General features: G+C 40.0%; 1 protein-coding gene across 1 annotated transcript in view; it reads left to right on the top strand.

The window, feature by feature from the left end:
• The window catches only part of rhobtb3 (Rho related BTB domain containing 3), a 113092-nt gene that overhangs the window by 15028 nt on the left and 72525 nt on the right, over nucleotides 1–25539 (top strand). The window contains exon 3 of the mRNA XM_048595126.1: nucleotides 3587–3779. Coding sequence (XP_048451083.1) covers nucleotides 3587–3779 — 193 coding nt within the window. The remainder of the gene's footprint in view (nucleotides 1–3586; nucleotides 3780–25539) is intronic.

Here is a 25539-nt window from a genome sequence, read left to right as displayed (position 1 = left end):
TCAGCTTTCCAGCTCCTCTGATGCTGCCTGGCCTGCTGTGTTCATCCAATTCCACACCTTGTTATCTCATACTTGGTAATGTTTTTGCTTTACTGCATCCTCATGTGCTTAGTACTTTTGCCAGTCTCGTACCTACATGTCACTTGTACACACAAAAAGTTATTCAAGCATTGCAGCCGCATTATCAAAAAGGGTAAACCAAACTGTCTGGCCCTCCCTCTTTCTTAGAGAGGACAAGATGCCCACAAATATAGACACCAGGAGTTAACTGAGGGGAACAGGTTCATTTGCATGTCCTGATCTTCATGGAGGAAACTGTGCTAGCCATTATTGGAATGTCCATTGCTAAAGCCTGGGCTGAAACTGAAAGTGACAGCCTTCTTGTACTTAACATCCTTCTTCCATTCCAACTTATCCCTCCTTCGCTTCTGATTGACATGCTGTACAGTGTATACTTAGTACAAGAGAGAAACCAAGAAATCCAATAGGGAATTTTGAAGAAACGTCTTTATCCAAAGAGTGGAACAAACTTGGAACTTGCAGCCAGAGGGAGTGATTGAAGCGAATAGTGTAGATGCACTTAAGGAGAAGCTAGACAACTATAGGTGGGAGAAGAGAACAAAAGGATTATGATAACAGATGAAGAAAGCTAAAGGCAAACTCATGTGGAGCGTAAATGCTGGCATGGACTGGTTGAACCAAACGGCCTGCTACTGTGCTGCTTTTCCTGTGTAATGCAATTCTCACACTACTATTATCCTTCACTCTCTATGGTCCAGTGCCACATCCTTATACTTCTGTTTTTCTTGTTCAGATGTCTAAGAGATGGAACCTGGCCAGATAATAGAGGGATAGGAACAAAGTTGTGATAATGGAGATGCATGTGCACAATCACTTGAACTTACACTCAGTCCCCAACCCAGCTACTGTCACTACTCCTCCACATCATCATCCTCTTGCTTCTGATATACCTGCTGCTGTCCCTCAGCTGCCAACAGTAGAGCTAGCTGGTGACAAAATTGATAACACAATATGGAGCTGGAGGAACACAGCAAACCAGGCAGCATCAGAGGAGCAGGAAAGCTGACGTTTCGGGTCGGGCCCCATTTCTGAAGAAGGGTCCCGACCTGAAACAACAAGGTGTAGAGCTGGATGAACACAGCAGGCCATGCAGCATTAGAGGAGCAGGAAGGCTGACGTTTCGGGCCTAGACCTTGCTTCTGAAGAAAGGCAGCATCAGAGAAACAGGAAAGTCGATGTTTCGGGTTTACACCCTTCATCAGTCCTGACTCCAGCATCTGCAGTTCTTGCTATCTCCTGGCAATGATCTGCTCAGTTACATTTTTTGTGGCAGCACAATTTTCATTGTATGCGTACTGCACAAGTATGGTTGCATATTTAAGTCATTGGGATAGTCCTTATCATCCAGAAGTCACCTTTTTAGTTGATTTGGTAATGCCAACACAGCTGGTACAGCAGGCTGCCACACAAGGGCACTTTTCTGCTGCTAGGACGCTAGATGTTGGTTTGCATCATTTGTTGCATGTGCTTGCTCACCAGGCAGGTGTCAGATCATTGAATCATAGAATCCTTACATTGCAGAAAGACACCATTCAGCCCTTTGAGTCTACACCTACCCTCTGAAGAGCAAGCCACCCAGCCCCAGGACCCCACCCCCATTCCCATATTTCCCATGGCTAATCCACCCAGCCTGCACATCCCTGGACACTACAGGGCAATTTAACATGGTCAGTCAACCTAACCTGTACATCTTTGGACCGTGGGAAGAAACCAGAGCACCCAGAGGAAACCCAAGCAGACAGAGGGAGAATGCGCAAACTCCACACAGACAGTCACCTGAGGGTGAAATCGAACCTGGTACTGTGAGACAACAGTGCTAACCACTGAGCTACCGTATTGAAATAGTGGAATTCCTTTTGGTTCCAGTATGATACAGAGTTGGCATGTGGGGTGATCCCACGTTTTGTGCGTGCATTTGTAGCACAGTCCATCATGCAAACGTTTGCAGTCCTGGCAAATGTAACTTCTGAGGAAGGGTCACTGGACCTGAAACGTTAACTCTGTTTTTTCCTTCACAGATGCTGCCAGACCTGCTGAGCTTTTCCAGCAACTTTGTTCTGTTCCTGGCAAATGTACGTTCACTTTGCCCTACACTCTGATATGAGACAATGAAATATAGTTAGCTCACTTTGGGTAGAGAGTCTCTTTGATATCCCTTACACAATATTGCATGCATACAGCAAGATTTTTAAAATATCTCCAGCTACATATTAGAAGACACGAGAAACATCAGTGGTCATCTTAGCATCTACTGGCAACATGAACCTTGCTATCCTCTGGAAGTTTCAGTTATGGCTGCAACAAGTGGCAGTGTTCACGACAATGTCTTTACTGAATCATAGACATCCCACACATTGTTCCTCACTGACATTCAAGGAGGAGAATAAATTCCTGTGTATCTTGGGTGGCTACAACCTCCTCCTGAAATTCTGTTTTCCCTCTCTCCCCTTCCAGCATCCTCTTCTAGCAGCTGGTTCTATCTCGTATGGTCTCTGTTAAATCTCACGTCATGCTGTGTTCACCAGAAGACTTGAAGTCAGCATAAAGTCAATCAGCACCGTCTATACCACCTCCTGTAAATTTTTGTAACTATAAGCAACTAAATAAATCAGATGACAAGCACACAATCGATGCAGCAGCCAGAATAAATCATTCAACAATTAACTTCTGTGCATTTGATGTTCCCTTTAAATAGTATTGGTGAAGAAACTTCTTGCTACTAAATGTTCTTTGAAAGTTCAATGTTTAGAGAAGCAATTAGCTTGATCATTGAGCTCGAAAATGGCATTGATTGTGTCAAATCAGTATTGTACACTGATTACTACCATAATGTCTTGTCTGCATAGCTCCAGTGGCCATTAATTGCGAATGCGCTAATGTTCTCTCAAATATGTTGAGACAAATCACCTAAAAGTGTGCATATATGCTGCAGACGCTATTTTGAGGCCGAGTGTTGCCATAGTACTTTTTCTATATTAAGTTGCAATGAAAATTAATCTATTATTGACTAAATAAGATTACATGAAGCTGTAACACAATTAATATATTCAAAAGTGCTCAGGTTGCCCTGTAATTTGCAGTTGGGGATCCTCCCCCTCAATGTTTTATGAGATGATTGCCAGTATGTTGCTCTTCACCTGATGAAGGAGCTGCGCTCCGAAATCTTGTGTGATTCCAAATAAACCTAATAGACTATAACCTGGTGTCGTGTGACTTCTGACTTTGTCCGCCCCAGTCCAATCCTGGCACCTCCACTTTGAGGAAAGAGTATAGTGAGTAATGCAGACAGCTGCTAAAAAGGATTTCAAAGGTGACGTGATGGGGTGATAGAATCCTTCTTATTCTTGTGCATAAATAATTTAGCAAATCTGATTTGCACTACATGCTGTGGCTGAGTGAGCAAATGTTTTGGAATAAAACAAATACATGAAGCAATTTTAAATTTCCAGCTTCATTTTGATTTCTCAATGTCACTTACTAAAAGTTTGCATTATCTCTTTGCTAGGAACTATTCGACAATGACTGGTATAGATCACGGAACGTGGTTGGGCTGGCAGACATCATTGTCCTAAAATACTCCGTCAATGACAAAACCTCATTTCAAGAAGTGAAAGATAATTATGTTCCGATTATTAAGCGGATACTCAACCAGTGGACAGTTCCAGTAATAGTTGCTGCAGTTGGTACAAGACAAAATGGTGAGTAATGAAGGTTGTGCACATATCCTTTAAGTAAATAGTGGGAAATTAATGCGCAATGGCGCTAGTACAATTCCTGTAATAGTAGTGGTTTGAATGTGATGTGTCACATGTGTTAAATTACTGAGAAATCAAGCTACGTTTTGTGAAAGGTGTTCCTGTTAATCTGTGGTACTAGGCACTTCCCAGAGTTTACAAAATGCAAATCTCTTAACGTCAGCCTCCTCCTAATGATTCAGGAGACAAGCATATCACATGATGCTAAACGAAACCAATCACCACAAGATGATCTCTGGTTTAATGCCAAGAGAAATGAGTTGGCTGCTACCAAGAAAGCTGCATTGGCCACAGCATCTCTGTGCTAAGAAAGGCAGGGAAAATGTCAGTCGGGATGTTTTCTGCTGTCTATTGCCGATGACATATGATGGAAAGAATATTTACGGTGTGTATACTAGAAGATTTGTTTTTATTATTTGTTCACAGGATGAGGGTGTTGCTGACCAGGCAGCATTTATTGCCCATCCCTAATTGCCCAGAGGGCAGTTCAGTGTCAACCACATTGCTGTGGGTCTGGACTCACATGTAGGCCAGACCAGGTGAGGATGGTAGTGTCCTTCCCTAAAGGGCATTAGTGAACCAGATGGGTTTTTCCCCAACAATTGACAATGGATTCACAGTCATCATTAGACTCTTAATTCCAGATATTTTATTGAATTCAAATTCCACCATCTGCTGTGGCAGGATTCAAACGTGGGTCCCCAGAACGTTATCTGGGTCTCTGGATTAACAATCCAGCGATAATACCACTAGGCCATCACCTCCCCATAAAGATAAAACTTTCACAGTGCCAAATTAGATTTAGTAATGAATAATTAGCCTAAATTAGTCAATAATCTAATGGTAAGGGAAGCTTAGTTTTTAGTGACCATAACCAGATTTTATTTGATATGAGGTTTGAGTAGCAATAATTTGAGTCATTGTTCAGGTTTTAAATTTAGGTAAGGCAGGAAGGAGGAGGCAAGAATTGACCAAAATAGAATAAAAGCTAAAATCTTGTAGATGATGGAAATCTGAAATAAAAACAGAAAATGCCAGAAATTAGAAATCAGGCAGCTTCAGTGGAGAGGAACAGATTTACTGGGTCAGATTTTTGATGAGTCTCGCCAACTTCAGGTACCTTTAAAACTGATGACAGGATGTAAATTTGGGATTCTCAGAGGTGACAGTTTTTCCCAGTGTGGAATAGCAAGCCCACAGCCAACCCCCTGACCTGACCATCTCCAATACCTGATCAGCATATCAAACACTTTTACTTTATTGGGGACGCGATGGCCTGGTGGTATTATCACTAGACTGTTAATCCAGAGATCCAGGTAATGTCCGAGGGATGCAGATTCAAATCCTGCCATGGCAGATGGTGGAATTTGAATTCAATTAAAAATATAGGATTAGGATTCTAATGATGATCATGTAATCATTGCCAATTGTCAGAATAACCCATCTGGTTCAGTAATGTCCTTTAGGGAAGGAAATCTGCCATCCTTACCTAGTCTGGCCTGTATGTGACTCCAGACACCTAGCAATATGATTGAGTCTCAACTGGGATGAACAATAAATGCTGACCTGGCCAGCAATGTCCATGCGCCGTGAATAAATTTAAATAAATACTTGGGCTTTAGCCTATTGCTGAAGAGTATGAAGTTCACAGCCCCTCAGCGGAGTTGTGATTGATAGTTTGGATTTGTGAACCTTTTGAAGTATGTGTTTAGAAGGTCTTACTCATGTGCTATCATGTCCACTCTATCTCCTCCATGCTGCAGAAGAGAAACAATGAGTCATGTAATAACAAAGGCAAGTCATGAAATGCTTGGCAAAAAACACTCCTCTAAAAATCTGCATGGAATAGAAAAAAACTACTGTCCTTACAAACCTATGAAAGTGTCATCAAGCAACACAATTATAACATTCAAAACTGAAATTCTATTTAACTTCACACCTCTTGGTCTTGTCCAAATATCTATATAGACAGTAAATGAAATAGGTCAAAGAAAAATATAACCTTTCAAAAATGTCAAACAATCAAAGCCAGCACTCCACTTGCATCTGAGAAAGCAGCAGGCCTGCTGAGTTATTCCATTAGTGAATCCTGATGCTCAACCAAGCATTCATAATTAGGCCATCTGTGAAAATGACATTTGTTTCGCCAGCTGGCCTTATTTAAAAATACTTGGCTGAGCTCCAATCAACAGGCTGCAATAAAGTGTTTACTTTGATTGATGTCTTTGTGAACTTATAACACATTATTATTTCATTGAATTGTTTCTTTCAAGGTTCTGCATCTATATTTGAGCAAGATTAAGAGGTGTGAAGTGATGTAAAGTTTCTGTTATTGACGATATAATGGAGCTGTTCATTTACGGTTTCTTGGATTGCAATGTGCTTTTCTTTCAAAGCACATCTTTGAATGGGAATGTTTTACATATATTTGACAACTTGCCAGTTTTGTTATAAAGTTAATTGGTTCTATAGTGCATACTAGTGAGTATGCTTGGAGGATGCGTGGGGAGAGAATAAGATGTAGGAGTAAAATTGGGCTGTTTGGCCCATTGAGTATACTCTGTCATTTGATCAGGATATGTTTTTCAACCCCATTTCCTGCCTTCTCCCCATAACCCTTCATCCCCTTACTCATCAAGAACCTATCTATCTCTGTCTTAATACACTCAGTGACTTGGCCTCCACAGCCTTCTTCAGCAATGAGTTCCACAGATTCAACACCTTCAGGCTGAATAAATTCCTCTTTCTTTCAGTTCTAAAGTGTCATCCATTTATTCTGAGGATCTGCCCTCAAGCTCTGGTCTCTCCTATTCATGGAAACATCTTATTCATGTCCACTCCATTCAGGCCTCTCGGTTTTCTGTAAATTTTGATGAGATTCCCCTTCACCTTCTAAGCTCAGACCCAAAGTCCTCAACTGATCCTCAAATGACAAGCCCTTCATCCCAAGGATCATTCTTGTAAAATTCCTCTCAACCCCTTCCAAGGCCAGCATATCCTTTCTTAAATGTGGGCCCCAAAACTGCTTTCAGCATCCCAAATGTGGTTTGACCAAAGTTAAATGGGGTTATGGAGATGGTACTTGCAACATGGAGGGAGCGTAGCTACAAGAAGATGACATGGAATGCGTGGAAGTGCCATGGAATTGGATGGGGTAACAGGCAGAGACCCTATCAGCTTTGAATACGACTGGGTAAAAGTTCAAACGAACGAGACAGGCCATCTAATCAGTCTGTCTTGACACTTTCCCACATTCGTAGGTACATCCATATCTGACTGCTTCTTTAATTGTCAGACCCAACTGGATCCAGCCTGAGCCTCACTGAAGTGAAAATGATACATGTGGAAGCCATTTCAATGGAGATGAGTCTGGCTTTCCACCCCAGTGATGAAAATTCAGCCCGGTATTTCTGATTGATGACTTTTCATTGGAACTGAGGGAAGATAAGAATGTAATAGGTCTTCAGCAAGGGAAAAATGGTAGGAGGGAAGAAGGCCAATCAACAAGGTCTGTGATAAAGTGGAGGACAAGATAGATTAAACGACAAGAGGTTTCTTAATATAAAGATCAAAAGGTATAGTAATTAGCAAAATGATGGATCATTTGACTTCCTTTATATTTTGTATTAGTTTTCATAGTCAATGATGGGGATGGAACCCTGTAAGCCACATTTTTGTCAAAGTCCCAATGCTTTCTGTTCCCAATTGGGTTATTTGCTGAATGACCTAACTATCAGCAAACGTGGTTTTCAATTCTCTCTATCATTGCAATTATTTTTGAATGGACTGGACAGCTGAGAAAGATGTGAAACTAAAACGAATCAGGAGGTTAAACTAACTATATTCAATGTGAATTTACAACAAAGGTTAATGCAGAAGCTAATGAGACAGGTGGTAGACGAGTATCCTGGTCCTAATGGGTTTTCACCCCAAGGTATTAATTGAAGTAGGGAATGTATGTTTGATGCATCGGTTATGATCTCCAACATTCTCCCAATTAGGAATGGTCCTCCAATTTGTCTGATGTCAAGGGAAGTTACTAGAATCTATTAGAATCTGTTATTAGGGACAAAGTGACTGGGCGCTTGATCAAGTATGTGCCAATCAATAACAGCTAGCATGATATTGTAGAGGCTAAACCATGTGTAACAAAGTTGAGTTTTTTTGAGGTAATTAATGTGGTAAATAAAGAAGCATCTACAGATATTATTTAAATTAGTAGTGAGTGAGCATTCAACAAAATTACATAAGAATGTCTGTCAAAGACCATGAATGGAGAATTGGTTAAAAGATCGGAGACAGAGATTTAGGAATAATGGATAAGTATTCAAGTTGGCGGGATGTGACTAATATTGTTCTTTCTTGTTTTGTACTTCTGTAGCCTCAGCTGTTCACACCATTTACAAGTGACTTGGCTGGAGGAACAGAGAACTATATGTCCAATTGTTCTGATTTTTAGGTGGTAGAATAAGTAACGTAATTGGAAGAGCACAAAGTTGGAATAGGATATCAATAGAATAACTGAGTATGGGCACACCTGTGGCATAGGGATTTAAATTCAGGACTGTACAAAGTCACCTGCCTTAGTTCTTGTGTCAGAATACCTTCAAAATTGTAAGAGCTTTGTACCTATGAATTTAAGAGTTGGTGCAGAAATCACCAAAAAACTATGGACATGTAGAAAAAGTAATCTAACAAAATATTTGCCTTAATCTTGTATGTTGGAATAAACTGAAGTGTAAATTGTAATGCTTTACAGCGAGAGTATTGTATTCACTTCTGGATTTGCATCTCGGAAAAGATGCACTAATCTTGGAAGAAGTGCACTTCACACTCACTAAAATTATCCCAGAGATCAAAGGGTTTTAAATTATGAGGGTAGGTTGCTTGGATTTGGTTTGTTTCCTTGAATAGAGCAGACAAAAGCATAGAATAATTAAATTTCTTTGGATGATCAAAGGAGTTGGTAAGATTGATGGAAACAAATTACTGAAAAAATGGATTTTGTAAGAACTGTTCTTCTGAATGGTAAACTAGAATCAATTGACAAGTCAAGTTTCGAAAACTAATATAAGAAATCATTTTGATAATGGAGAATCTTTTGATTATTTATGACTATGAGAGGTATGGTAACAAAATGATTCGTAGTAGGCATTAGCCATGTATTCGTAAATTGAAAAATAAGTCCAAAAAAAAATTGCAGAGAATATCTTTCACAGAGATTTTTTGTTAATCCAGGGAAAAGTACTTAATCTGTTCCGATCTGAGAATATAAGATTGTAAGAATCGAACTAAAGCCAAAATGATTGTGCAATAAAAGTAACAGAAGTGCCAAGTGTAAACTGCCAGCTTTTGTATTCTTTTACTAACACCTTTAGTGACGCCAAGCTGGATTAAGGCTTGGCAAACTGCTTGCTGGATGGCATTAAGGTTTATTTACATTTACATAACCCTTTTCCTTTTATACTATTCATGAAATCTTACAACAGGTGTAGCTTAATTTAAGACAAAGTCATAATCATTGAAGAACATAAAGCAAGTGTCAAATTGAACAGTGTTTAAATTACACTGGACCTGCTGTCTCATGAAACAGAGGATAGCCTATGATTACAGCAACATCACTGGCATCTACCCAACAATTTGGAAAATTACCCAGGAATGTCTTTTACACAAGAAGCAGGACAAATACAACTGGCTAATAACTGCACCACCAGTCTACTGTTGACCATCAAAAATTTGATCATAGAGGTCATCAACAGTGCTATCAAACAGAACTTGCTCTGCAGTACCCTGCTCACTGCATAGTTTGGGTTTAACCAGGGCCATTCAGCTCCTGACCTCATTGCAGCCTTGGTTCAAACCAATGACATGGATTAAAGAGCTGAAATGCAGAGATAAGGTGAAAGTGACTTCCCAAAACTCCAAGGCTACATTTGACTGAGTATGGCATGAAAGATCTCTAGCAAAACTGCAGTCAGTGAGAATCAGGGAAAACCCGAATGCAGGTGGAGTCTTACCCGGCACATACAAGATGGTTATCGTTTTTAAGGCCAGCCATCTCAGATCCAGGACATTTCTGCAGGAATTCCTCAGGGTTGTGTCCTAGGCCCAACTATCTTCAGCTGCTTCATGAATGACCTTACCTCCATCATGAGGTCAGAAGTGGAGATGTTTGCCGATGACTGCACCATGTTCAGCAACATTCATGACTCCTCAGATGCTGAAACAGTCCATGTCCAAATGCAGCAACACATGGACAATATCCAGGCTTGGGCTAACAAGTGGTAAGTAACCTTCATGCCACACAGGTGCCAGGCAATAACCATTGCCAACAAGAGAGAATGTCACGTAGCCCCTTGACATTCAGTGTCAATGACGTCACTGTCTATCCCACTATCAACATCTTGGGGTTGCCATTGACCAGAAATTGAATTGGATTTTAACCTGTTTGCCAAACCTTAATCCAGCTTCATGTCTCTGAAGGGATTAGTTTAAAAAAATAAAAAAGTGGACAGTTTGAATACTGCTATCACAAAGGCATGTCAGAGGCTAGGAATCCTGCAGTGAGTGACTGTGCTCTTGACTCCTCAAAGCCTGTCCACCATCTACAAAGCACAAGTCAGGAGTGTGATGGAATACTCCCCACTTGCCTGGATGGGTACAGCTTCAGCAATACTCAAGAAGCTTGACACCATCTAGGACAAAGCAATCCATTTGATTGGCACCACATCCACAAACGTTCAATCCCTCCACCCACTGGTGCTTGGCAGCAGTAGTGTATACTATCTGTATAAGATACAGTGCGGAAATTCACCAAAGTTCCTCAGTCAGTACCTTCCAATCTCACCAGTGTCTAGAAGGACAAGGGCAGCAGGTGGATGGGAACACCACCTCCTGCAAGTTCCCCTCCAAACCAATCATTACCCTTACTTGAAAATATATTGCTGTTCCTTCAGTGTCACTGTGTCAAAATCCGGGAACACTCTTCCTAGCAGCATTGTGGGTAAACCTACACCAAATCTATTGCAGAGGTGCTAGAAGGCAGCTCATCTTCCCAAGGGCAACTACAGAAGGGCAATAAATGTTTGCCCGATCGTCAATGCTGACATTCCATGAATTAATTAACAAATGAACTTGGTTAAGCTGCATGACTATCATTTCCACCTGTAATTACAGATGAATTTAAACTGCAGAATTAGTGTTTGCATGGAAAAGAAAGTTGAGTACTATGTAAAACAAGCTGTTGATTTACTGTCACCATTCTTGCTGAAGATGAATTCCACCTCCAGTGACTTTTTTAATCAGAGCAGGAACTGAAATGCCTCAAATTGTCAATTCTGTCTGGTATGTTTACTCATAGCAAGGTTGTAAGTGGTCATGTTGCAAGTTTAATTTCACAGGTTTAAAAAGTACAACAAAAGAGATTGATTTTATATTTAACACAGTAATTAAGAATAATCCTATTCTCTCCATGTAGAAAATGGGAGTTGTAGATTTACATCTGGATTCAATTTAACATATGAAGTCAATTTCCCTACACTGACAAGTTTTACTGATTCTTAATCAGGCTCTTGGATGTACCTCCAGATGACATCCAATAATATATAATTCATATCGACTAGGGGGATTACAAACCAATGCCATGATTTTACGTCATGACGTGGTGATCCTGTTGGGCCCTGGATGTCACAAATCAATGGTACTTTGTTCAGATGTTGAACTGCTTCAGTTATGGCTTCTGACCCTCTAAGACAGGATGCTTCATTCTTCAAGAGCTGCCAGGCAGCAAAAGGGATGGCACTACCTTATTTTCAGTAACACTACCAGAGACACAGAGTGCAAATGAAATATCAGTGGTGCTGGATAGAGGTCCTAACAACTGGCCAATTAATGGCCATTTAAGTGTCTCAGTTGACCTTAAGTGTGGGTGGGCAGCACCTACCACCTACCCTCCCACTGATGAAATATGGCATCCCTTGCCATCCCACTCAGTGTTATGCCCAATGCTATCGGCTTCTTGGGATGGCAAGTGCAAACTATCTGCCAAAGAGTCAAGCCAAAATGCTGATTTGCGGTTAAAGGACAGGGATAATTGGACCAGGACGCAGAGATGTAATTCAGTTGCTTATTTAAAATCACATATCTTAGCTTTGTTTTTATTTTTCCATGATAAACTCTTACGTATTCTATTCAACTACCTATGCAGTTTTGCAATTATGCAGATTTGTAATTATGCAGTTTTGTAATTGTATGTAATTATAATCTTCTGATACTGGTATGAGTGGGACAGGCATGAGGAAGAGGACAGAAAGGAGAAAAAGAGGACACAAAAGTTTTATTTTAGGGGCTGTAAGATGAGGATCTTATGATACTTCTGGTGAAAATTCATTATAAATATTAAAAAATCTCTTGTCTCTTTAATATTGTGTTCACTCTCATCCATCAAGCTTGTCAGTGACTGTGCCTGATTAGCAAACAGAGAGTTCAATTAAAAACAAAGAACGTTATAGGAAGGATGTGGAAGATATAGAGAGGATGCAGAGGAGATTTACCAGAATGCTGCCTGGACTGGAGGGCAGGTCTTATGAGGAAAGGTTGAGGGAGCTAGGGCTTTTCTCATTGGAGCGAAGAAGGATGAGAAGTGACTTGGTAGAGGTTTACAAGATGATGAGAGGCATAGATAGAGTGGGTAGCCAGAGACTTTTTCCCAGCGGAAATGGCTATCACGAGGGGACATAATTTTAAGGTGATTGGAGGAAGGTATAGGGGAGATGTCAGAGGTAGGTTCTTTGCACAGTGAGTGGTGGGTGCGTGGAATGCACTGCTGGCGGTAGTAGTCAGATACATTAGGGACATTTAAGCGACTCTTGGATAGGCACATGAGTGATAGTGAAATGTAGGGTATGCAGGGTAGATTGATCTTAGTAGGATAATAGGTCGGCACAACATCCTGGGCCAAAGGGCCTGTACTGTGCTGTACTGTTCTATGTCCTATTGTTCTAACATCAGATGCAAGATATCTGAAATAAAAACAGAAAGTGCTGCAGAAAGCCTGTAGGTTTGGCAGCACCTGTAGAGAGGAAAACAGTTCACGTTTTGAGTCAAGAGATAGTTAGAACATGGAAAGGGAAATTTTCAGATCAGTTTATTTGTTTTCAGAATTGACATAACAAACCAGAAAATGAAACTTTCAGTAAAACTCTATAATATGGGAAGAAGAATGATAACAGAATGGTGCAAAAGTTAAACTAATGGTAAGCTCCAAAAGAGTGAATATGAACATTAGAGGCTCTTAAAAAATATCCAGAGAGGAACTCTGGAAGTGTTGACTGGCTGAGCATAAAGACATTGAGCAGCTACCCAGTGTAATTACAATATTAAAAGCTTATGTTGGCAAAACACATTGGTAACATTTAGAATGAGAAAATTAAATAAAGATTATGAAAAAAGGATGTGAAATGGTGCCAAGGCAACCAGGAAAAGCACAAAACATTCAGATTGTCATTGATAAAAGTGAAGTCAACAGTACCGTACTGTGACTAAAAGCAAATTTTGACAGCTAAAATGAGTCATCATGTCAGATATCATCTTCTGCTTTTAATTAAGAAATCAAATTAAGTGTTAAAGAGCAGAATACAGCAGCAGTCCAAAGAAAATAGGAGAGATCTGCATCAAAGATACCAGCCAGTTGTGGGGGTGGTGGAGGTTGGTGGGTGAATTGCTGTAAAATCTAGCTCATGAACCCAGAAGCACCAGTTAGCTGATACCAGACTTTAGTGTTAGAACATTAAACAAACAGGCATTAACGAGATTTTGTTGTGTCCATAATGTGCAAAGTATTCTTGTTGATCTGTGTATATCTTAAGCTGCAGTTACAAACAAATCATGGTTTATTTGGGATTCATTCGACCAAAAGGTTAAAGTCCCTTTAACACTTACAAAATTCAAACTGTGCAAATAAGCAATTAAACATAATGTAATCAGAGTTAACACTTCGGGACCAGTGATCCTTCCTTGGAACTTGAAGTTCTTTTGGTTTTTAAAAAATAATGTAAATTGGACTGAGTTGCCTGGAGCTTTCAAGCCAGATTGTACTGCCTGGACCATGGCAATGTGGACATTCTGTTATAGCTTAAAAGTAGAAGGGAGGATGGGGTTGGATGTGTTGAGGGCTGGAATAAGGACATGAAGAATCTTGGCATTCTGGAAAAATTGAAATTGAACGTGAGTTAATGCAGTAAGTCTTTCTCCAGTGGGTTCAAAAAGAAAAGTTGTGATGATAGCAAATAATGTGATATAGGAAGAAAGAATTTGCATTTGGCTACTATCTCTTTTCTGTTGTGACATTCAAAACTGCTTTACAACTAATGATATCTTTTACATTGCAGGTGATATTGCAATTACAAAAACATGCATGCATAAAAATTTCAAAGACCAAATAAGTGATTTGATCACACAATCTGGCCAGGAAGTTCCATTTAGCTGTGATCATCTTTTCAGTGCAATTTGGCTAAAACTGGTGTAACTGACACTAAAGATTGTTGAAATTTAAGCACAATTTGCATTAATTGCAACTTGTTTCTGTCAGCTTTAGCAATAGTTTTAAAAACATTGGGCTGAATTTCCCCATTTGCAGATGTCCACTCCACCATGGCCTAGGATACATTTTTTTGCATAGTCTTCTGCTTTTTTTCCTCCTCAATATGGAACCGGAAGATGTGCACACTTATCGGAAATCTCTTAAAGAGTGAGGTGGAGGTTCCTGCCACTGTCGGGTTTTTTAAAAAAATAATGTAAATTAGACTGAGTTGCCTGGAGCTTTCGATCCAGATTGTACCGTGCCTCAGGTGGCACATTATAAAGTGCAGCTGCACACCCGCTCGTATGCTGCAAAATAGGCATAAACCCGCAAACTGTGATGGTCCTTTTGAAGTTTTTAAAACACCTCAGAAGAAAGACAAGCTAGCTCCTTGCTTCCGGGACAGAGATCTGGAGGTGCTGGTGGAATGGGTGAAGGAGACAAACTCAATCCTTTTCCCTGCTTACACCAGCCTGCATGGGTTTGTGCTATCTCCCACATAAAATGACCCACCCAACAATGCCACAGGAAGGACAATGATTTTCTGCACCCTGCAGGGGTAAGTGCCACCATCTGCTCTCTGCTATCTCACACTCAAAGGGCTATCACTCACTATCTCTTTCGCTGGACATAGGCCATGGTGGAGTGGACATCTGCAAATGGGGAAATTCAGCCCAATGTTGTTAAAACTGTTGCTGAAGCTGACAGAAACAAGTTATAATTAATGCAAATTGTGCTTAAAATTCAACAATCCTTAGTGTCAGTTACACCAATTTTGGCCAAATTGCACTGAAAATATGATCACAACTAATTGGAACCTCCTGGCCAGATTGTCTGATCAAATCACTTATTTGCTCTTTGAAATTTTTATGTATGCACACACTCACCAAAGTGCATGGACTACAACTCTTCACATTACCCTCAATGTTCACTCAATGGCTCTCACCCACCTCACCTTCCCAAAGCACCAACTCTTCCTGCCCTCATTGCTTCCTCTTCACTCAGTGCCCATTGCCCGCTGAGGTACCTTGTGCAGAAGAAGTGGTACCATATAATGAGAAGCTGGATGGTTAGCACAGTCATTCCAAGAACCAGTAAGTCAACATTTCAGGCTGAAACCGTTCATCCTGATGAAGGGTTTCGGCCTGAAACATTGCTCCTCAGATGCTGTCTGACCTGCTGTGCTTTGCCAGCCTCACACCTCTGGACTCTGGCTTCCAGCATCTGCAGGCCTTGGTGTCTCTATTCCAAGAGCTGCAATGGGCACTGATAAGGCAACTTGCCAGGCACCCGTTGCATTTTATCAGTTGAATTTATGCATGTCGAAGGTTGGGAAATTGCTAATAAGGCAGGTTAGGCTATTAATAAGTTGCAAATACATGGAAATAAGCTTCTCACCACTCAACGATGAGGTTCTAAGGCACGTCGAATTAATTGAGGGGAAAACTCAGTATACAGGAAAGCAACCCACACTGATCAAATCCTCAACTTCCACAGCACCCACTCTAACGTCCACAAACAAAGCTGTTTTAGGACACTATTTAAACAAACCACCACTCACAGCAACACGCCAGAACTACGCAGGAAAGAGGAACAGCACCTATACAAAATCTTCGCTATGAACAGATATCCCCGCAACTTCAACTGCAGGTGTCTACTAAATAGACAGCAATAGGACACAGTACACCCTAACACACTGGACACACTGTCCTACATCAAGAACATATCAGAACTGAAAATGAGACTCCTAAGACCACTAGGAATCATGGTAGCACACAAGCCCACAGCTAATCTATGACAAACACTCACAACGATTAAAGACCCCATTCCCACAACATGCAGAACCAACATAGTTTACAAAATACCATGCAACGACTGCCACAAACATTACATCAGACAGACAGGAAGGAAACTAGCCATCAGAATATATGAACATCAGCTAGCAGCAAAACGACACGACGAACTTTCCTTAATATCAGTATGCATGGACAACGAAGGCTATCAGTTTAACTGGGACAACCTAACCATAGTAGCCCAAGCCAAACATAAGCATGCATGGGAATTCTTAGAGGCATGGTTCTCAACCCATAATGCAATCAACAAACATATAGAATTGGACCCCATATACAAACCCATATAGAACAAAACCGGAAATGACACTACTCACCATAACAGACTGGACAGTATAAATTACAAAAGGAGTGGAAGAACATTGCTTCATCGGAGGCCTCACTGATGATGTTACTGAGCATGGTGATGAAGCATCTGAACAAAAACAAGCCAGCTCAGCGAGCAAGTCAACAACCTCAATCCTAAATAGCACCTGATCTGTCCCAGCCAAAAGGCACCTGACTTTGCTCAAGGAGTGCAGTGCCTCCACAAAGAGCACCTGACTGCCCTTAGAGTTGTTCTGGAACAAGATCCAAAGGAATCCCCTGACCATCCAAAGAAACCTGCGAGGTTCACACCTTTCTGAGTAGGTCTAACCTCGATTCTCCTGATTTCACAACACAGTGATGCCAAAATTAGATTTGAGTAGAAGCAACTGATGGTTTAATTGGCCACATACTTCCACAAACAGCACGTGTGAAATTTGGCCTGTCCTTAATCCTGCTCTCTGAAAATAGATAATGCTATGTTCAAAGGTGGGATTTAGGATTTCTGATTACTTCTGCCATTTTCACCACATCAGAGAACACTGTTGTGTGGTGAAGTTTGGATCTGACCTAAACTGAGATTTAGTAAGCTGAATGATTGGGAAGAGTCCAATAATCAGCATAAGAATAACATAATTGAATAATGTATAGGAATTCTTTAGGAGATGACATAAGTGTAGTCTGTCACCATAGTTTTTTTTAAAATCTAGGGCTGAATCTTCTGCTTTCTCTGGTACCAAACGTAAAGGTGGGAAGGGCATTTAATTAGGCAAGATAGTGGCATAACTGAACTTTATCCTATTTAGCTGCAATTTGACTCCTTTGTGGAGAAATAAAATTTTCAGTCTCCTAGTTTACAGAGTTTGTCACTAGCATTCATTTAATGCTCAGTCATTCACCAGTTATATTTTATTAAGCCTCAGAACTGGATCTATTGGATGTACACAGAGGCTATACCACTAAGTCTGCACCAATTTTTGGTCAAAAGCTCAAGATCATCTACCTTGTCACAAGTCATACACGTTAACTCTAATAAGTAATCTCACCCCAACTAGAAATGATGTCGTGGTGCCGGTGTTGGACTGGGTTGAGCAAGGTCAAAAGTTACACTATGCCAGGTTATAGTCGAACAGATTTGTTGGAAATCACAAGCTTTCTGAGCACTGCCCCTTCATCAGGTGAAGTGAAGAGAGCACCCAGCACAAACTTTATAATCAGAGAGATCAAAAAATCATAAAAATGGTGTGAGTGGAGCATCGAGGGGCCAAATAATAGGTCTTTCCAGGGGATCAAGAGTGTCGGACGGTGTAAGGTGTCAACAGCTGAATAACAAGTGAAGAGATGACTATGATCTGATTAATTAAGGCAGAGAGATAATTACAAAAAAAATAAAGATAAGATGGTGCTGGAGACAAACCAAATGGCTGGGATGACCTGATTAGTATAAGATTTGCATGCCAAGGGTCTAACCAAAGTGACAAGTAATCTAAAACTGTACAAACCAATTAAGTTAGAGAGATCATAATAGGTTATCAAAGTGAGGGCATCAAAACAGGACAGTAAGGAAGATTTTGCAGAACAGTATGGTGGGGTTACATGTAGAGTGACATGAATCCAAGATGAGGCTGTCTTCATGGGTATGGAACTTGGCTATCAGTTTCTGCTCAGTGATTCTGTGTTGTTGTGTATCTTGGAGTCCGCCTTGGAGGATGCTTACTCGAAGATTGGAGGCTGAATGTCCTTGACCCTGAAATGTTCCCCAACTGGGAACCTAGCATGCTATTCCAGTTGTTTGGTTTGTTCCAGGACCACATTATTTTTAATTTTTTGTAATTATCTCTCTGCATCAATTAATCAGGTTATAGGTCATCCCTTCAGCTGTTGATACTTTACTCACACTGTCTGACACTCTTGATCACCTGCAGAGACCTACTATTTGGCCCGTTGACACTCCACTCACACCATTTGTATGATCTTCTGATCTCTCTGCTTATAAAGTCTGTGCTGGGTGCTCTCTTCACCTGATGAAGGGGCAGCACTTCGAAAGCTTGTGATTTCAAATAAACCTGTTGACTACAACCTGGTGTTGTGTGACTTTTAACCAGAAATAGTTTGACTCATTAGTAGTGTATTGCATTTATTACCATTGGTTAAGCTACCTCACTTTCAGTAGAGAGGTTATTTTTCTTACAAAAGAACAGTAATTACATTTCAAATGTTATTGGCTGTAAATTGCTTTGCATGGTCTAGAGGGCATGAAAGACATTCTATAAAAGCATGGTCATTCCTTCTTACTTGAAGTCAATCTATGATTTTAGCAAGCTATTACAGCAAGTCACAAATCCAAATGCAGAATAAAGCTGGTACAATTTAGCATTGCTAGATGATCATTTTGTACTTTCCTGCATAAAGAACATCATGACTCATAAGCTAAAAAAGAGATAATAACAAGGATCATTATAATTAGGCTGCCACTCCCACAGGAAGAAACTCTTTCAAACACACAATCTGAGATCCAGACCACCTATACTTTTTCTATATTAAACTGATATCAGAAGAAATGATGGCTTCTCATTAAACCAACTGGTAGGTTGATTTATGTATTTATTTTGTACAAAATTGCACAGAATATCAACTTTTCAATAAAATGGATTTAATGTGAATTGGAAAACATTTTTGATGAAAATTGAATGGATATTTCAGATTAAATCCCAAGATTCCTGCTCCATTCATGTAAGTGTTTTGACCAAAATGGACATCTGTTTGTGGATTGCAAAGAAAATCCTGCCCAAATTATGGTGATGAAGTTAGTTAAATTCTTGTGACAGGCACACTGTTAGGATGCACATGGGGATGCATAGATTAAAGTCATAAATTTACCAAATGGCACCCAGATGAAGAAATTATGGAAAAGTTTTCAAGTTTTTTTTCTTTAACATGAATGAGAATCAGTGCAAGCTAAACGTGAATTAACAGCAAAATCCTGGCAGTATGAGCTACGACTTGTATACAAAATAGCAGTTACTACATATGGAAGTAGTTGATACGCTGCTTATATAATTCCAGTTTCAGTTGCTTAGTTCTTCCAACCAGAATTCCAATTTAACCTGCAGAGGTAGCAGGAATGAATAGCACCATTTAGCTATCACACACATTGTAATGAGCAGCCTTCCTCATGCCCAGTACACATTCCTTTATTCATTCATGGGATGAGGGCGTCACTGGCTAGGAGCATTTATTGCTCACCCCTAATTGCCCAGAGGGCAGTTCAGAGTCAACCACATTGCTGTAGGTCTAGAGTCACATGTAGGCCAGACCATGTAAGGATGGCAGTTTCCTTCCCTAAAGGAAACTTTTTCGTTTTAAAGGACATTCGTGAATCAGATGGGTTTTTCCTGCCAGTCAATTCATGGTCATCATTAGACTCTTAATTCCAGATATTTTTATTGAATTCAAATTCCACATCTGTCATGGCAGGATTTGAACCCAGATCCCCAGAACATTACCTGAGTCTCTGGATTAACAGTCCAGCAATGATACCACTAGGCCATCACCTCCTCACTCTGGAATTCCAGAAAGCTATCCATGAAAACTTACACCCTCCCAGCCCTCATATTCTACAAATGGGGATATCACTTAGAAGAAATGGTCTGTTTGATGGTAGACAATGCAGTATGAAGTGAAGTATCATTGCGAAGCACTTCCTCTAATGGTGTCTGAGCACAATATGTTAGTATAAAGGACAGGGCTAAAGTGTTTGCAGCCATCAACCAGAAGATGTTCCTGCTATTATAGAGACCACGCTTCAGCTAATTCAAACCAAAAAAATTGCAAATGCTGGAAATCAGAAACAAAAACAAATTTCTGCAAATGTTCAGCAAATCTGGCAGCATAAGTGGAGAGAAATCAGAGCTAACGTTTTTGGTCCAATGACCCTTCCTCAGAACTAGTCCTCAGATTTCCAGTTTTGAGAAAGGGTTATTGGACCTGAAATGTTAACTCTGATTTCTCTCCATTGATGTTGCAGACCTGCTGAGTTTTTCCAGCAATTTCTGTTTTTGTTTCAGCTAATTCAATTCAGTCTTTCTGATTTGAGGAAATGCTGAGTACGCTGGAAAACACAAAGGCTATTGTGTTGATGATGTTCTGACTGCAGTATTTGCTGAAGGATTGTACATTAGAACAGGCTGTGCCATTAGCCAAGAAATTCCAGGACAGCTGCAGTGCCGAGATCTATACAACATAGTGGAAAATTGCCTATAATGTCTTTATTCATAAGTAGGAGAAATCTAATCGTGTCACTTGCTGCCCCAGTCTGCACTCATGCATGCACAAAGTGGTGGAAATGTTGTTGACATTGCTGTTTGGCAGCACCTGGGGTGAGGTGAGGTGCCTTGATATCAGGGTAGCACTTGAGGCAGCATCAATGATCCTAGTAAAAATTAAATTAATGTTTGTCAAGAAAACTCTCTACTGGTCAGAGTTATACTTAGTGTAAAGGATACTGTTAGAGATCGGTCATCTGAGCCCTAGAATATTGCTGTAGGAGTTCCTTAGGGCAGTGTCCAAGGTGTGACCATCTTTGCTGACTTAAGCAATAAATTTCCCGTCATAATAGGGTCTAAAGTGTGCATGTTCCTTAATGGTTGTACTGTGTTCACAATACAACAGATGCTGAATTAGTCTGTACTACCATACAGCAAATCCTGGGCAACATTCAGGCTTGGGCATTGGTATCGCCTTGCATATGCATTTGACCTGTATTGTTAATTTATCTTTGGCAAGAAGGGAAGTAAAGGAGTAATGAATGGCTGATGTGCTGTGTATACAAAACAGAAGTATCTGGGAACCCAAACAAAAGCAGCAGTTTGCTTTTCAATTCCCCAATTCAGCTTCAGCTGTAACATTCAGATTATATGAGCAGCAAGAATGCAGACATTCTGCAAGACAGTTCATCACCAGATCACAAAGCAATTATTCCAGCATTATTGCTCCTTGTTAAGCTAATGTATATGTTGTGTACTTTAACACACAGAAAGAAGCCTGCCACCATGATGTGTGACAGGGAATGAGATAAGGATCATTTAGAAATATGCAACCTGCTGCACCCCAACTTTACTACCCTGCATTTTATGCATGATTTCTTTATGTGGGAATTAGGCTATTGCACGAGTTCAACAAACTGAACTTGCTATTATTGATCAGATGAAATTCTTTTACTGTGGTTCAAAAAACATTTATAACCCTTGGCAGCCATTCAACTGTTTCCCCAAATGAATACCTCTTCTCTGAGGAAACTGGTGACATGAATATAAATACGTGTTCTCAATTCTTGGTTGAAGACTTTGTCATGAAGTACGATTTTCCCACGGGAAAGTTAAAGGAATAACTTGTATTTTTTTACACTACAGGACAAGCATCACAGGCGTGTTTAGAAGAATATTTTAAACCACTTTTTTCTTTTGACTGATTCACATAGTTGGGTGAAATGAATCATTTCTGCAATCGTAGTTACATGTCTTTTTCTGCAGTCCATCAAGGACAGTGTATATTTTAATATGTTAATGATTTACTCACACCTTCTGCTATGAAGATATAACACAGCATCTTCATCCATATGTTTTCCATTAGTAGTTTCTCTATGCTGGAAACTATTTGAAAATCGAGTTCTATTTTCTATTCAGTTGCAGATGACTCCATATCCAATCCCTATCCGCTGTGGGAATCTCTCAAAATACATCCATTTGGACAAAAAAGGCTTTCATCAATCATAGAGTCATATAATCATGGAGTTTTTGCAGAACCACAAGAGACCCTTTGGCCCATTGTGTCCATGCTGGTCATCAAACAAGGATTTATTCTAATCCCATTCTCCAGCACTTGCCCTGTGCCTTTTTATGCTTTGGCATTTCAAGTGCTTGTCTCGGTACTTCTGATGTGTCTTGAGGATTTCCACCTCTACCACCTTTTAGGCAGTGAGTTCTAGATACCCACCATTCTCTGGGTAAAAAAAATCTTCAATTCCACTGTACACCACATGCTCCTTACTTTAAAACTGTGCCCCCTGATTATTGACTCCTCTAATAATGGGAAGGGTATATCCCTATCTACCCTGCCTATGCCCCTCATAATTTTGTACACCTCAATCAACCACCACCACCCCCTATTTATCTGCTCAAAGGAAAACAACCCCAGACTATCTAGTTTCTCTTCATAGCTGAATTGCTCGAGTCAAAGCGCTATCCTAGTGAATCTTCTCTGAATCCCCTCCAGTGCAATCACACCCTTCCTATAGTGAGGCGACCAGAACTGTAAACAGTACTCCAGCAGTGATTTAACCAGCATTACAAATAGCATCATAACCTCCTTGCTCATATTCAATGCCGTAATTAATAAAGTCAAATATTCCATGTACTTTCTGAATCACCTATCTATTGTCCTGGTGCCTTCAGCGATATATAGACATGTACACCAGAGTCCCTCTGATCCACCGTACTTCTTAGGGTCTTAAAATTCAATGTGTACTCCCTTGCCATGTGGTCCTCTCAAAATACATCACCTCAAATTTTTCAAGATTAATTGTCAATCAGTTGTTTCATTCAACTCTGTGACTTCTGTACTCCCATGATCTCAGTGATAGTCAAAGTAATCTCCAACAACTTTCGTGTTTCACCCACCTCCCTTTTCCAATCCTACTTATTTGTTCATCTGAATTTAGGAAACAAGTAACTCACAGCTGCACTTTCAAGTTATGGACTGTCTAGCTTTTGGCCTTTATTTCCCAATGTGCGTTGGCAGTCAGTGATCTACTCAGTCACTTTCACTTCTCCAGTTTTGATGCTCTTTCCACTGCTGAAATCTGTCCTTTCTCTCCCATCTTGATCATTCCCTAGTATAGCCCATGTCTTTGTTCATTCGTGATCAATTGCAGTAGAGAAGAATGTATGCTGCAGAAATAGTTTAATGGCCAGATTTTACTTCACCACAACTGAGCCTTATTTTCCACCATAGAAGTCATTTGTTACTGTAGGCTTACCCTGAGTGAGCTTCTATTTTCTGATTTCAGCTGTCTTCTTACACCACTTTTCTGGCCCAATTCATTGATTACTTCATTATCAAGACAGAGACCATCCATTCTCTTGTGTCTACTCTTCCCAAAATGTCTTTTCCCATCAACCTTCTCTCCAGTCTGCATACAATCTAATCCCTGATCTCTCAAATTTCTTTAGCTACTCCTCTATCTTTTCACAATGCCTATTTGAACTTATCTTGTCTGTAAAATTCACCTCCTGCTCTCTTATCTCCATTCCCACTGAGGTGTTGATCAATCAATTTTCCTTCCTGGTCCTTTTAAATAGCTTGCAAGCCTTAAGTACTGTCCTTAACTTGCAAAGCCACAATCACCACTTCCGTGCCCCCTGACTTTCCCCACATAACACCCACTCTAGACCCCAATATTCTTGCAAACTAATACCCTATCTACAACATTCCCTCAAGCTCTTGAGCAAATTATCAGCACTGAAATTATATGGTCCTTCACAAGCTCTTCCAGGGAAGCAAACAATATATATGGTTTTGTACTCTGCTTTTTGTGGGGATGGCTCTGAGTAGAAAATAAAAGCTTTCTTAGCTTTTTAAAAGTTACTTTCGATAAATCTCCCTAGCCCAATGTAAAAAGGTGGAAAATATTTTTTAATGTGTAGTTGTAAGAATGAATCTAAATCGAAAGCTACTATTGCAGTTCACAGTGGAGTTGAGTTTGAATTGGGTTAACTATCGGCAGTAGCAAGAAGAAATAAAATACAGCTGAGGGACCTAGAAGTGACGTGAATCTGTACAGCAGCTCAACGTTACAAAAGTGAGTAACTAGTATTCTTTAATGAAAGGGAAGGATCGGTAAATCAAGAGCAAAGATGTTTTTGGCACAGTGAAGTGAATTCCTGAACTCTAGCATAGCTGATATGTGGCTCAAGCTTGGGGTAAAGCTTTTACATTCAGTTCAAAATTAAAAATATGTTGTGGCATTGCATATTGACGTATCAATGTAGTGCAGATTTGAATAGTTGAACAAAATTTCATTTCATAAATTTCTATTGCCGTTAATGCCTTATCATTTTGGGTAATATGAAACATAAAGTGAAAGAAATGTGCTTCACAATGTGCCCTGTGTTTTGCGTAATAGGAAGATAGATTTAACTGCTTCATTCTAACATGCTTTCCTGTGGAAGATTATTGAGTTGCGTAACGTACAAGGTCACTTATTCACCGCAGTGACTAATGCAGAGCCAGTGTCTGGCTCTTGGGGGTGAAAATAAAAACTTGAAAGGAAAACATAGAAACATTTAGAAGAAGGGTTTGGTTCATTCTCTTATATAAATCCCACAAAGTTGTGAAAGTGTTGTTCCTCTTTAACGTAAATCAGGATTTATTTAAGGAATGTAATATCACTGCAAGTTAATTGTTTTGCTTTGACACTTACAATAGAAACAAAAAAGTCATCAACAAGTATTAAAATGATTTGCAAATTGTAACAAAGCGTAACATTTAAATCAGTAGTACTAAATTATACAGGTCACAAATGTAATACTGTACAGTGTACTCTGTCTACTTGAAAGAAAGGTTAAAATATCTGCACATTTTGATTAAATATAATACAATAATAAAGTACTAGCAAGTCTGAAACTGTTTTCTGGCTGCATTTTGCATAAGCCATAACATGATCTTCCCCTCTGTGGATTATCACCTTGACATAGTGCAGAGGAATGTGTGCCCTAATGATACCTTAAATGATGTTGTCGAGGGTTTCTTGCACTTAGTAATATCAAGGGAAAGTGCCTGACAAAATACAGCCCAAAACGTCCTCACTGACAAAACAGGCCGATGAAGATAATGTGTTTCACTGGCTGCAAAGGAAGAAGAATGCTGCAGCAACAATGTGGTCCCAATGAACATGATTTAACATGTCACC

The sequence above is a fragment of the Rhincodon typus genome, chromosome 3 (assembly GCF_021869965.1).
Source record: "Rhincodon typus isolate 14 chromosome 3, sRhiTyp1.1, whole genome shotgun sequence".
Taxonomy (NCBI): domain Eukaryota; kingdom Metazoa; phylum Chordata; class Chondrichthyes; order Orectolobiformes; family Rhincodontidae; genus Rhincodon; species Rhincodon typus.
Note: the sequence above shows the minus strand (reverse complement) of the source record. Positions and strands in the feature narration are given on the sequence as shown.